This window comes from Heterodontus francisci, chromosome 4 (genome assembly GCF_036365525.1).
Source record: "Heterodontus francisci isolate sHetFra1 chromosome 4, sHetFra1.hap1, whole genome shotgun sequence".
Lineage (NCBI taxonomy): Eukaryota > Metazoa > Chordata > Chondrichthyes > Heterodontiformes > Heterodontidae > Heterodontus > Heterodontus francisci.
In genome coordinates, this window is record NC_090374.1 from 177,032,456 (window position 1) to 177,047,445 (window position 14,990).

The following is a 14,990-nucleotide window of genomic DNA, read 5'->3' on the forward strand; positions in this document are numbered from 1 at the left end:
CTCTCTCCGACTGTCTCGTCATAATTAGAATCTCCCAGATGCGTGTGATTAGCAATGGCCTATTCTGTCAGCACAACTGGAGATAATTCTCTCCCTCCCACAGTTTAATCTATTTTTAAAGTCCGTAAATCACAAAATAAAAGCTACAATAAGTAATTAGAGCCTTGTCATTTTCTCACACATTTTCATTCAAAAATCTCTTAATATGTTTTCTCTCAGGTTTTTCTGAAATCTGTTACCTTGTTTTTCGGGGAAAGACTCCATCAACAACTTTCAAATCATTTGCAAGCACATCCGCATCCTGTTTCTGAACTGAGTGTTTTTTTAAACAAAATGTGTTGTATAAATCTAGCTTTTCACTTGTGTTTTCTCCAGGTCCCCATGGTACTGATGCAGAATCGCAATAAGGGAGAGGTGATGGAGTCTAGACTGCGTGTACATGTCACCAGGCCTTCTCTGTTCACCTGTTTGACCACTAACAAACACAATGAGGGAAGTACCACAGTAAAAGCCACTGCTACCCTGGGCATCACAGGTAAGTCAGAGACACCTCTCACCTAAGAACAGTTGGCTTCCAGTTTTATTTTAACAATTTGCCTGGAGCGATACATTGTGAAGGCCAGTCTATGGATGTGTTCTCCAGGCTAAGACCCTCGCCCACTGTGTGGACATAATAGGAAACCGATGGTGCACTGTCTGTCTTTTTCCATCCACAATAGAGAGCAAATCCTGCATCATATCTGTGCCTGATATGTTCTCCCAGTGGTGAGGGTCTGTGGTAGGAGCCTGCATTTGTAAATCGGCCCTTAGTATACAGTCTTTGAAGGGGGGAAATCCTATAAACAGTGAACAGCTGAAGAAGTCAATAGCAGAGAGTCAGACACTAGCCTGGAGCTGAGAGCCAGAGACTGTCCCGAAGCTGAGAGCCAGAGACTGGCCCGGAGCTGAGAGCCAGAGACTGGCCCAGAGCTGAGAGCCAGAGACTGGCCCGGAGCTGAGAGCCAGAGACTGGCCCGGAGCTGAGAGCCAGAGACTGGCCCGGAGCTGAGAGCCAGAGACTGGCCCGGAGCTGAGAGCCAGAGACTGGCCCGGAGCAGAGAGCCAGAGACTGGCCCGGAGCAGAGAGCCAGAGACTGGCCCGGAGCAGAGAGCCAGAGACTGGCCCGGAGCAGAGAGCCAGAGACTGGCCCGGAGCAGAGAGCCAGAGACTGGCCCGGAGCAGAGAGCCAGAGACTGGCCCGGAGCAGAGAGCCAGAGACTGGCCCGGAGCAGAGAGCCAGAGACTGGCCCGGAGCAGAGAGCCAGAGACTGGCCCGGAGCAGAGAGCCAGAGACTGGCCCGGAGCAGAGAGCCAGAGACATAGAAACATAGAAAATAGGAGCAGGAGTAGGCCATTCGGCCCTTCGAGCTTGCTCCACCTTTCATTATGATCATGGCTGATCATTCAACTCAGTAACCTGTTCCCGCTTTCACCCCCTATCATTTGATCCCTTTCACCCAAAGAGCTATATCTAACTCCTTCTTGAAAACATACAATGTTTTGGTCTCAACTGCTTTCTGTGGTAGCGAATTCCACAGGCTCACCACTCTCTGGGTGAAGAAATTTATCCTCATCTCAGTCCTGAAAGGTTTATCCCATATCCTTAGACTATGACCTCCGGTTCTGGGCTCCCCCACCATCGGGAACATCCTTCCTGCATCTACCCTGTCAAGTCCTGTTAGAATTTTATAGGTTTCTATGAGATCCCCCCTCATTCTTCTGAACTCCAGCGAATATAATCCTCACCGACTCAATCTCTCCTACATCAGTCCCGCCATCCCAGGAATCAGTCTGGTAAACCTTCGCTGCACTCCCTCTATAGCAAGAACATCCTTCCTCAGATAAGGAGACCAAAACTGCTCACAATATTCCGGGTGTGGCATCACCAAGACCCTGGATAATTGCAGCAAGACACCCCTGCTCCTGTACTCGAATCCTCTCACTTTGAAGGTCAACATACCATTTGCCCTTTTTACTACCTGTTGCACCTGCATGCTTACCTTCAGCTACTTGTGTACGAGAACACCCAGGTCTCGTTGCATATATCCCTCTCTCAGTTTATAGTAAAGAGTCAGACACTGGCCTGGAGCAGAGAGTCAGACACTGGCAATACTGTCTGAAATTGGTTGGCACCATTGCAAGGAAAACTGGATAATGCAGGAAGTGAGGCCTATTGCTGCCCACGTCGAGACCACAGTGGGCTGCGCCAATCTGACCCATCACATACAAAGGACAGCTGAGGAGGGCAGGACATTATGTGGGGTAAATATAAGTAGGTGCCTTGTGTTTGGACCTGCATCCCTAGTTATTTTTATCATGTCTATCCCACTTAACGCCACTTCCCAGGGTCAGCAGGTCTTTTAGCCTCCGAAACAACAGCAAGCTCCCTCTCTGCAGCCGGAATCCCACCAGGAACTCACTCTGTGTACAGTATTGTCACAGTCAAGTAAGGAGGGTTTGAAGGGCTTCTCTCTTTTCCATTTCCTTGTTAGACCACAACAGGTTTAATTCTTTCTTAAAGATGTACTGGCCAATTCAATAGTTGTTTGATTACTTACTTGCTATAATCATAACACGAACCAATCGGACAGGTTATCTTGAGTTAACTAAGAAAGGCATTAATTTTATTGTACCTAAACCAAACTAATAAAATAATAAACAACACACCAACTTTTACTCTCACACACACAGTAAGATCACACACACACTGGGTCTGCGTTCTTGCTGGGGAATTAGTAGACATTTCATCTCCCTCCTCACAAGCATTGCCGTGTAGGATACAGTGTTGTAAATTAGGTAGCCAACACAAGCTGCCAGCAAAATCATCCTTTTAGCTGGTCTTTTAAAAATGTCTTTTTAAGAAATATATAAATTCAGATCTCTAGTCAGTGGATTAAAGAAAATTATCATTCAACAAAGCACAATGGCGTAACAGTTTGAACTCTGACCAGCACCCTGACTGAACTCTGCAACAGCTGGAGGGTCCTGGCATAGGTGTTGTTCTGTGCTGCTTGAAGGGTAAAGGGTGGAAGAGGTGCCTGTTGAAAAACAGCATCGGCACAGGCCTATGAAGAGATTGCCCGAGTACCTTGTTGATATTTAGCAATGGATGAAACCTTAAGAAGGGAAATAGGCTATATATAGTGCCATCAAAAGTCCCAGCCAGAATGGAGATGGTTAGATAATATCCCCTGTCAGTCAGACCTGGACACCACACTGCTGTAAGTCCCTCGGCTTGATTTTACATGCATGGTTTATAATATGTAATTATCCTCCACCCACTGTATGTTACTGAAGAAATAATCCTGCTATTATCGTGAGACTCTGTTGCTGTAGTTTCAGTCATGAGCTCAGTGACTCTGTTTGCTCTGCCCCCACCTCCAACTCATTAGTTCACACAGTCAATATTCACTGTGAAAATAATAATATCCATTAAAAATACTGTGAGGAGGCAGGGGAAACATTGTTCATCTCTTTAGCTGCAAAGGTGGAATGAAGTTTAACAGCTAGTATAGATGATCAGTAATTGCCAGTGTATTTTCCATTGTGTTGTCAGCCTCATTTACCTTATTTCATATTTAGTGGAATTCATGCTAATGGCCATTAATTCATCACCTTTCCTCGGAGACAGCCTAAGGATGAGCGTTTCTAAAAGAAAACTTACACTGGTACTGAGGGACCAGGCATTAGGAAGGGGGTGTGCCCACTAACGGCCACCCCCCCTGCCCTTGCTGCTGACCCCCATCACCTACGACCCCCGCCCCGCGAGACTGCTCCTTCCCTGACCTACCTGAGGCCTGGCTCCAGTGATGCTCCTCGGCCTCCAGGATGGTCATGTCCAGCAGCAGCCACTGCCTCTGCATTGGTGCTGTAGCTGCAAGCTTCTGATTGGCCAGCAGCTCTTCAAGGGCAGGACTTAGGGTAACAGGGTCCTAAATTCTATGGAAGGCCCGCCGCTGCCCACTTAAGTGCCTGATTGGCACAAAATTCGGCAGGCCTTCTGGAAACGAGGCAACGCGGGGATTTTGGCATTGGTTTCCCCTGACGTCAAGACCCCCGCTGCCAGCATGAAATTCCCCCTTAGTATGAATCATAAAGAAAGATTAAACACTCACAAAAGTCGACATTTTAGCCCAGTCTGTGGCATTTGGGCTTATAATGGTTGCCCCTTCCATCATCTTCATAAAACTGACCCAAGATAATCAGGACCAAAGATACCAAAACTGAGAGGCTTTACCCATCAGAAAATATTGAACAGGCTGGGGCTCTTTTGTCTAGAAAAAAGAAGGCTGCAGGGTGACCTTGCTACCATATGGAGTAGTTGGCATGAGTAGCATTGATGCATTTATGGGGAAGCTGGATAAACAGGTGAGGGAGAACGAAATAGAAAGATTATGTTGATGGGGTGAGATGACGAGGGTAGGAGGAGGCTCCTGTGGAGTGTTAACACTAGCATGGACCTGTTGGGCTGAATGGCCTGTTTTTGTGTGTAAGTTCTTTGTAATGTTCTTGCCACATTAATACCAGATAATAACCAGTTAAAAGAATCAAGACTGAGATAGATGGATTGCTGAAATTGATCCCATTTCTTACACTGAGGCTTGATTGTTTTTAAATAGTTCAACGTGTTTTTATGGATTTTTTTGAAATGGATATTTAAAAAGAGACTTGTAATCTGTTTGGAGCCACGCTTCGTGGCAAACCTCCACAGCCTGCATTGGTAGGACTCTAATCCATGCCTTGTGAATCCCCATACAGCAAATACTGGATCTCCAGAACAAACACAAGATGAAGGCCAAGAACTTTTCCAGAGGCATAGGGGGAAAATTATAGAATTTCTGACCCACTCACCTCCCCCAGTTTGCTCTCACCTCTTCAAAGGCCAATTTACAAGTCGCATTGGCTGGGACCTTGGTGGCGATTGGTTCCTATCTTTGCCTATATAGCAGGAATGACTATACCATAAAATTAATTCATTCGCTGTGAAGCGTTTTGGTACACGCTGAATGCATGAGAACTGCTTTGCAAACACAAGTTCTTGCCTTCCTACTGACTAATAGAGGTCAATGTAAGAAAGAGGAAAGACTAAACTATGTTACTGGAAAATGACAGGCCGAACGCTGTTCGGCTCCTTCGCTGGAGAGATGCAATCCTTTCTGAGAAATGAGGGTGCAGAGGAGATTTACTAGAATGGTACCAGGGATGAGGGACTTCAGTTATGTGGAGAGATTAGAAAAACTGGGGTTGTTCCCCTTACAGCAGAGAAGGTTAAGGGAGGATTTAATAGAGATGTTCAAAATTAGGAAGGCTGTTGGCAGATAGCAAGAAACTGTTTACATTGACGGGATGGAGGGTCAGTAACCAGAGGACACAGATTCAAGGTACTTGGCAAAAGAGCCTGGTGGAGATGATTTTTTTTTTACGCAGCAAATTGTTATGATCTGGAATGCACTGCCTAAAAATGTGGTGGGAGCAAATTCAATAGCAACTTTCAAAAGGGAATTGGATAAATATCTGAGGAGGAGAAATTTGCAGGGCTATGTGGAAAGAGCAGGGGGAAGTGGAACCAATTGGATTGCTCTTTCAGAGAGCCAGCCCAGGCACGATGGGCCAAATGTCCTCATTCCATGCTACATAAGTCTATGATTCACTTGTGAAGACATTAAAAAGTAGTTGACCTGCACGGCCACTGTCTTCATACGTGAAGCATTATGAGAGGACCTCACTCAAAGCCTCACCTCTACAGATTTGCAGCAAACTACATGATGCAATAACTCCTCTGACAATGAAGCAGCCCATGCTCGCCTACAGCCAGATCTGTGCAATATTCGGGCCTGGGCTGACAAGTGGCAGGTAACTAGATTCACAATGATAATAATGGAACTGAGAGGTTACAGTTATCAGGAAAGACTGAACAGGCTGGGGTTCATTTCTCTAGGAAATAGAAGACTGAGGCAGTGACCCGAAAGAGGTCTTTAAAAGTATAAAAGGATCCGATAGCGTAGATGTAGAGAAGATGGCCGGAAGCACCTTGGACATTTTACTACATTAAAGATGCTATATAAATATGAGTTGTTGTTGATATTCTGCCATATATACCAAATATACCATTAACATGAAGTCCTCATCTGTCTTAAGGCCTTACTGGAAGTTTGCATGTGGTGCAGATTGGGTGGAGATTCAATAAAATGGATCTCTGTCCAATTTGCCAACCCTGTCCATACCAATATTGCCTCAGCACCTGCAGCAATAGCAACAAGGAAATTTCCTCATCAGTCCACTTGTGGAAGCCAGAATTTTCATTTGCCTATCCATCCAATCTGACCAATTTATTTCACATTCTACTTCCTTACAGATGATTTATTTCCTCTCAGGATGTGGGTACCATTGGGAAGGCTACATTTACTGCCCAGAAAAGGTGTAGGTGAGCCTTCTCCTTGCGCCTCTGCAGTCCGTTTTTTTTTTGTTTTTATCCATTCATGGGATGTCAGCATCACTGGCAAGGCCAGCATTTATTGCACATCTCGAATTGCTCTTGAGAAGTGGGCGGTGAGCTGCCTTCTTGAACTGTTGTAGTCTGTGTGGTGTAAATACATCCACAGTGCTGTTAGGGAGGGAGTTCCAGGATTTTGACCCAGTGAAGAAACGGCAATATATTTCCAAGTCAGGATGACATGTGATTTAGAGGGGAGCTTGCAGGTTGTGGTGTTCCCAATGGTGGAGCAATTAATATCGGGGATGCACAAGAGGCCAGAATTAGAGGAACGCAGATATCTTGGAGGGTTGTGAGACTGGAGGAGATTACAGAGATAGGGAGAAGCGAGACCATGGAGGGATTTGAAAACAAGGATGAGAATTTTAAAATCAAGGCGTTGCTTGACCGGGAGCCAATGTAGGTCAGAGAGCACAGGGGTGATGCGTGAATATGACTTGGTGCGAGTTAGGTCATGGACAGCAGAACAGTCCAAGATGTGTTCAGAATCCAAATAAAGTCACATTTAGCACAAGGGGTCAACACTAACAGAATTGCAACATTCTATTTAGTGTCAAACCTAAATCTTTTAACTTGACAGGCAGATAAATAGATGGCATAGTTCAGTGGAAGTTGGTCAAACGATTTCAAAATAAGTAAGCTTGACCGGGTAATAGAAATCCAAATGGAAATTCTGGAGGCTCAGGCATTGATTCTGCTCATGTTAAAGGGCCGTCTGTGCCAGACATAACAAAGGTGTTTTCTTTTTCTTTCTCTGTATGTTTGATCTCTGTAATTGTGCTAGTTCAGACCTTGCAGCAGCTGAATCAGTCACAGACCCATTGCAAACACATGCTTGAAACATATTGTCCTGGCAGCTGTCAGCTCTTGTCGAGAGCTGTGGGCTCGAAGGACAGAGAACAAGAATTGATTTTGGTTTTAATTTACCATCTCCACAATGATCTTAACCAATGACATTGATGTGGTCAATTTGAAACACTGTAACATTCCACTGCATTTCGCATTAAATATCAGTAAGACTGTTCAGAGCTGTCTTAACAGCACAGAGATTTGTATTAATTCCATTTTAAGCCATAACATGAGTATTAGTCCAGATAGCTCTGGCAAAGAAAATATATTTACTGCTCTTTTCCCCAATTCTGCATGGAATTTACAGCACAGAAGCAGGCCATTCAGCCCAACTGATTTATGCCAGTGTTTATGCTGCACATGAACCTCCTCCCACCTTATTTAATCTCACCCTATCAACGTACCCTTTTATTCCTTTCTCCCTCATTTTTATTTTAGAGATACAGCACTGAAACAGGCCCTTCAGCCCACTGAGTCTATGCCAACCAACAACCGCCATTTATACTAATCCTACATTCCCTACCACATCCCCACCATTCTCCTACCACCTACCTACACTAGGGGCAATTTACAATGGCCAATTTACCTATCAACCTGCACGTCTGTGGGAGGAAACCAGAGCACCCGGCAGAAACCCACATGGTCACAGGGAGAATTTACAAACTCCACACAGGCAGTACCCAGAACTGAACCCGGGTTGCTAGAGCTGTGAGGCTGCAGTGCTAACCACTGTACCACCCATGTGTTTACCTTACTTCCCTTTAAATGCATCCATGCTATTCAGCTGAATTACTCCCTGTGGTAGCGAGTTCCATATTCTCACCACTCTGTGAAGATGTTTCTCCTGAATTCCCTATTGGATTTATTAATGACTATCTTATCTTGATGGTCCCTGGTTCTGGTCTCCCCCACAAGTGGAAAGATCTTCTCTATGTCTACCCGATCGAACCCCTTCCATAATTTTAAAAACCTCCAGCACATTCGCCCTCGGCCTTCACTTTTCTAGACTTTGTCTCTTATTTAACGTTTATTTGACTTGCCCTTCCAGTCTTTATGACTCTCTGCACAGTGTTCTCCATCCAATAGGGCAGGAGGCTGGGCTGGACCCAAGTCCTTTCTAATGCCTTTGATTTGCAGCAAACGCACGAAAAAGTATAACAGCAAGCTGTGCTGAACTTATAGCACTTGGTATTCTGTGATAGTTATTGTGGAAACTAAGGAAGAAATTAATGCAACTGGAAATGGTAATTGAAGAATGAAGAGAGGCTTGATATGGGACTGCTTGTATGTGTGCTGGGTCTCAGGATTTCTGGGGTAAATTGACAAGTACATTGAAAGAAGAACCAGCGATCCCAGGCACCAGCAATGGGAATGACGTACCCATTTAACCTGAAAATGTTTGTACCCAGTCTATAAATGCTAAATCAAATCAGTTGCTCAGCATTGCTGATACTTCAGCATATTAACTAGTGCTTGGAATCATACAGCACAGATGGGGGCCATTCGCCCCATCATGCAGGTGCTGGCTCTCTAAAAGAACCATCCAATTAGTCCCACTTGCTCTTTGCCCATAGCTCTGCAAACATTTCCTTTTCAATTCCTTTCTGAAAGTTACTGCTGAACCTTCTTCCACCACCCTTTCAGGCAGTGCGTTCCAGATCACAATAGTTCTCTGCATAAAAAAAATGTTTTCTCATGTCGCCTTTGCTACTTTTGCCAACCACCTTAAATCTGTGCCCTTTGGTTATCAACCCTCCTGCCACTATAAACTATTTCTCCTTATTTACCCTACTAAAACCCCCAGAATACCTCTATGAAATCTCCACCTATCCTTGCCTGTTCTCGGGAGAACAATCCCAGCTTCTCCAGTGTCTCCACATTCCCTTCTCCCTGGTACCATTCTAGTAAATCTCCTCTGGACCCTTGACATCCTTTGTAAAATATAGTACCCAGAATGGGATATAATACTCCAGCTGAGGCCTAACCAGTCATTTACAAGCATTTACCATTGTAATGGATGATGAAGGGTTATGAAACTGTTCAGTTAATTTTGAACACCTCTATTAAATTTCCTCTCAACCTTCTCTGCTTTAAGGAATATAATGCCAGCTTCTCTGGGATAGGTTTGGTAAATATCAGACAGTTTACTTGTGGGATATGCACAACCATGGGGTGAAGACAAACAACCTCACCACAGACTTATTCATGGAACTGAATGAGTAAGATGCGTGCCTTGATTGCCGCCTCTCAAAATTCCCAGCTGGACAACAGATGCAATGAAATGACGGTTAAACGAGGGGAGAGATTAAAGAGAAAAGAAGCTTTTAACAAAAACACAGAGGGCTGTGAGAACTGGCCAAAAATTTCTTCTACCCAGTTTTAAATCAGAGCAGGATTCATTCTTTGAAGCAAAAACTGAGCCAGATTTTTTATGTTTAGTTGTAGCTGGGACTTTATTTTCAGAGTTCTTCTGCTCCCAGGCTGCCTGTGCAATCACAGTGGGTAGGATCTTACTGACTTGAGTGTGATGTGTCAGGAATGGTATTAAGAAATATTCATCACTTGGCATTCCAACCGATGCTTCATATTAACTTGGCTTCTTTCCAAAAGCAAACTGCCAGCTTTCTCAATCAATCTCCAGTGTGTGCCCATGCCTTTAAAACTGTAAACTCCTTCTTAAATTATTGTCCATTTAAAGGCCATTCAGTGGAAGATTTTGGAACTCTCAAAATTCGATTCAATCAGTATTTAATTTGTGTTCCTTTCAAACATTTCTCAGCAGCATTAACTGTGGCACTTGGCCTAGCATTTCTTAGACAAACAGAGGAGGGTAAATTTGATCAATAAAGTTTACTGATAACTATAATATACAATGGTGCAGGGGAAATCCCACCTCCGATTGCCTTGGCCAACTGATAATAAGCAAAGTAAGTCATGTGAAAGCAAAGTTACATCTTGACAGGTCAGAGACGGAAGCATCCAGTAAATCCTTTCGGAGATCTCCATTGGAAAATATATTCGTTTAATCGGCTCTGAGATGAGTGTTTTTAAACTTTAATGTCGTGTCATCAAAATACCTCAACAACCTCCGAAATACCACACAAAATATCTCTTTTAATTGAACTCTAGATAGGAAAAGCGTCCTGTCTGGCTTCAATATAACAAGCAGCCTAAAATGGTTTATAAATCTGCAGCTGCGAATCAGAACTCTCTCTTAATTGCTGTTTTCAGCCTTACGCTTAGACCTTGTCACCAAGCAGTGGTTTGCTTTGGGTTCTGTTCAAGCATTGCTTGCGAGAACCTTGTTTAAGGATTTGTTAAGATATTGCAGATCTGACACGCATTCCCCTCTCTCCAGGACCCCAGCAAAACTGATGCTTAGTTACGGTGTCTGATTGCCTGCACACCTGTCCACACAGAGCTAGGGCCCCTCAAACACACACGCAGATCTCAAAGGATCAGGGTGCAGTCTAACACAGCTCTCACACAAACACACATAGACACAAACATGTAGACACACACACACGGGGTGCAGTCTAATAGCTCTCTCTCGCACACACACACACACACACACATAGACACACGCGCTCAAGCACACACACAGGGTGCAGTCTAGCACAGCTCTTACACACACACACACACACACACAAGCACACACACTGCCTTTTACATTGATGGACAAAAGCCTAACTTTCCTCTTCTTTCTTTTTGTTTCTGATTCACTCCACCTGGTCTCCAACGGAACCTGCTACTTCCCCATAGAATGGAGGTAAGAGTTTTGAATTATTTTGAAAGATTCACTTTATCTTCCTGAGCCACTGCGCCCCTTTTCAAAACAGCAACATGAGTTGTGAAAGTTCTGCATTAATGCAGATAACAAAAACGTCAAATGTTGTGTTTGCCAAAAGATCTTTTGTTAACAATTTAAATCTGAAAAGTGCTTGTGGTGTTTTTTAAATCAAGTGAACAAACTATAGAGTTTAATCCGTCCGGACAGTACGGAAAGCCTGAAGACTTGCTATCTGTGGCTGTTACTGTCACCCACCCTAAATTCCCCATCCCACCTCATCAGATGGTTTCACTTTTGTGACAGTTCTTTCTGTTGGCCACATGGGACTTGTTGTTTTCCAGGACTGACCACAGTAAAATAAATAACATCTCAAGTGGAATTAAATCAGGGAGTTGTGTTTTGAGCCGGCAGTCAGATGTATTTGTATGTTATTCTTGTTGTTGTTCTACTTTTGGAATAAAGGTTACTGCTAGGGCAGGATTTTGCTGACACAACTTCAGCTTGTAACGGCTGGCATGAATTCTTTATCTCCCATTGCCTAGCTGTGAGGTTATGAGCTTCTTAGTTTGCATATTTGCACTTGCATGCCAAGATCCTGGACTGTACGAAGGTAAACTTCCACATGGAAACCGGGCTGTAGTGGATCCACCAGTCAGTGGTATGGGCAGGTGGGGAGTGGGATGTATAAAGGACACCCTACCACTTGTTTTTGTCCCCCAACCAGGTTGAATTTTAACCCCTACATCTTCAGTTAGGACGCTATTTTATTTTTAAATGCCATGAGGTGTGTGAGGTTCCTCAATGGCCTCACCGCTCTCGATCTCTGTAACCTCCTCCAGCCCTATAACTCTCCAAGATCTCTGCACTCTTCCAATTATGGCCTCTAGCACATCCTGATTTTAATCCCACCACCATTGGCGGCTGTGCCTTTGGCTGGCTGTGTCCTGAGCTCTGGAATTCCCTACCTAAACCTTTCCGCCTCTCCACCACTCTCTCCTCCATTAAGATATTCCTTAAAACCTACCTCTTTGACCAAACTTTTAGCCACCTGTCCTATTATCTCCTTATGTGGCGTGGTGTCAAACTTTGCTTTATCACACTCAAGTGAAGCACCTTGGAATGTTTTACTATGTTAACGATGCTATATAAATGCAAGTTGCTGTTGTTTTTATGTGCAGGCAATTCTTAGTGTTAATTGCCCAGGCAGTAAACTAACAGGTTTAAACAGAATGAAATTTGGTTGTGTTTCTGTAAAGGGTGGGTGATCTGGTCTGCCAAATTACACCTTTCCCCTTTACCCACCAACACTCCACCCCCTACCCACCCCCCCACCTCCACCACCACCACCACACCACACACCACCCCTCCCTCCCCACCCCCGCCATCGAGTCCAGGTGGTTGAAACAGAAAACTAATCCGATGGTACATCACCATTTACAAATCTTACATAATAAACGATCATTTGAGAAAAACCCAGCATCTGAAAGGAGGATAAAAAACACAGATGCCTGGAATTTTCCGCCAGGATTTTTCCACCAAGGAGGTCGGCAGAACAACTGGAATAAATGGCAAAAAAACAGCTGTTTACGGCATTTCCCCAGGGTTTCTGCTGACCTTCTGTCAAATCTACAGTGGAAAATCACAAAAAGTGCACAAGAATTTGGACCCAGATTGTTTTTGCTTTTTATGAAGGGTCGACTCCCAAAATAGGAACATACATTGAAACAGGGGTAGGCCATTCAGCCCTTTGAACCTGTTCACCATTCAGTTAGATCATGGCTGATCTCTATCTTAACTTCATCTACCTGCCTTGGTTCCATAACTGTTAATACCCCTTGCCGAACAAAAACCTAGCAAGCTCAGTTTTGAAGTTTTCAGTTGACCCCCAGCCTCAACAGCTTTTTGGAAGGAGGACAGTTCCAGATTTCCACTACCCTTTGTTTGAAGAAGTGCTTCCTGACATCAGCCCTGAGTGGCCTAACTCTAATTTTAAGGTTACGCCTCCTTGTTCTGCACTCCCCTAACCAATGGAAATAGTTTCTCTCTATCTACCCTACCAAATCCTTTAATCATCGTAATCAATTAGATTAAATGTTAACCTTACTTTTTTTTTCTTTTACATTGCTGGGCATTTCCTGGTGATAACTTAGATTTCTATATTTCCCCTGTCTTTCTTTTTACTAAAATTCTCTTGTTCCAACCCAGCCAACAGTCTGAGGCACACACATAGAAAGCCCAAAACTGCATTTGGACTCTCCAGCTGCTTTGGTGGGATTTGAACTTAGTGCTCAGCAGCATAACCATGATGCTACCACACTGCTTGTATAATTCCCTGATTTCTTTAGCTTTGATGCTGTGATAATCTGTGATGCCCTGTGACCGCAATCATTGCAGGCACTGGCCATCAGATGGCATCCTTTCTGAAACACTTTCAGAAAACATTTTCATTGCCATTTTTTTTTCTCAGTAACTGACTTATCTAATGCCCAAAATAAGGGCTTAAATTAAATAGCAAAATTCTAAAAATTCCATATTTCACAATAACGCAAATAAATTTAGCCATTGTGTTATTTTTTTTATCATTTAATGTCTTCATTAAATCTTTAAATTGAAGGCCTCAGCCTCTGCCAAAAGCTTGGTGCGGACTCCATACTTTTGCCCACATCTCTGACACTGAGAGTTGAATTTACAACATGCAGGATCCCTTGTTTCTCTACGCTACATCAGTATTGCACAGCCAGCTGTACTGCTGGAATATTTTTATTGAACTTCTAACAATTTCTTAGTCATTTCTCAAAATTATGCCAGGACAAGCTAAAGGATAAATTTCAAAGGGTTTATTCAGGGAAAGAATAAAGGAAGGGTACATGCGTGTATCTACGTGTGAAAGCAAGCATGCACTGATAACTGAAGGTTCACTTGACTAATTCCGGGGATGAAGGGCTTATCTTATGAAGAAAGTTTGAACAGGCTGGGCCGATACCCACTGCAGTTTAGAAGAATGAGAGGTGATCTTATTGAAACATATAGGATCCTGTGGGGACTTGATAGAGTGGATACCAGGAGGTTGTTTCCTCTTGTGGGGGAGACTAAAATTAGGGGACACAGTTTAAGAATAAGAGGTCTCCCTTTTAAGATGGAGATGAGGATAAACTTTTTTTCTCAAGGGGTCATTAATCTGTGGAATTCTCTTTCCCAGAAAGCAGTGGAGGCTTGGTCATTGAATTTATTCAAGGCTGAGTTAGATAGATTATTGATAGACAGTGGAGTCAAGCGTTATGGGGAGCAGACAGGAAAGTGGAGTGGAGACCATAGCCAGATCAGCCATGATCGTATCGAATGGCGGAGCTGGCTCTAAGAGCCAAATGGCCTACTCCCATTCCTAAGTCCTATGTTCCTATGCAACATGCTTATTGAAGCTTTGGTTTTGTGTTTGATAAATTCAGAAAGGGTATTAAGCTGAAAGAGAGAGAGACAGCGAGAGAGAGAAAGAGTCTTTCCTAAAATTTGTGCTCATTACTTCAGCAAAAGACTTTGTTTCTGATTTCAGATTATATAAAGGTGACTTGGGCTATTGCAGTACATATCGTGGTGAGGTATGCAAAGACCTTCTGGGAAAGGGCAAACTTGTTTTCTTCAATTCTTCTTATGCCGATGCAGAGGGGACACAAGAGATGATGACCAGGAGCGCATGGACCGAGCTGGATGGTGTGAGCTTGCTGTGCAAACCAGCTGCTGAGTCATTATTGTGCCACTTCATTTACCAGGACTGCAATCCCTCTGGTTTGGGACCTGCTCCTAAACCAGTATGTCGGTAG

General features: G+C 43.8%; 1 protein-coding gene across 1 annotated transcript in view; it reads left to right on the forward strand.

The window, feature by feature from the left end:
* The window catches only part of musk (muscle, skeletal, receptor tyrosine kinase), a 131,614-nt gene that overhangs the window by 43,673 nt on the left and 72,951 nt on the right, over window positions 1-14,990 (forward strand). The window contains exons 7-9 of the mRNA XM_068030636.1: window positions 376-535; window positions 11,145-11,151; window positions 14,723-14,986. Coding sequence (XP_067886737.1) covers window positions 376-535; window positions 11,145-11,151; window positions 14,723-14,986 — 431 coding nt within the window. The remainder of the gene's footprint in view (window positions 1-375; window positions 536-11,144; window positions 11,152-14,722; window positions 14,987-14,990) is intronic.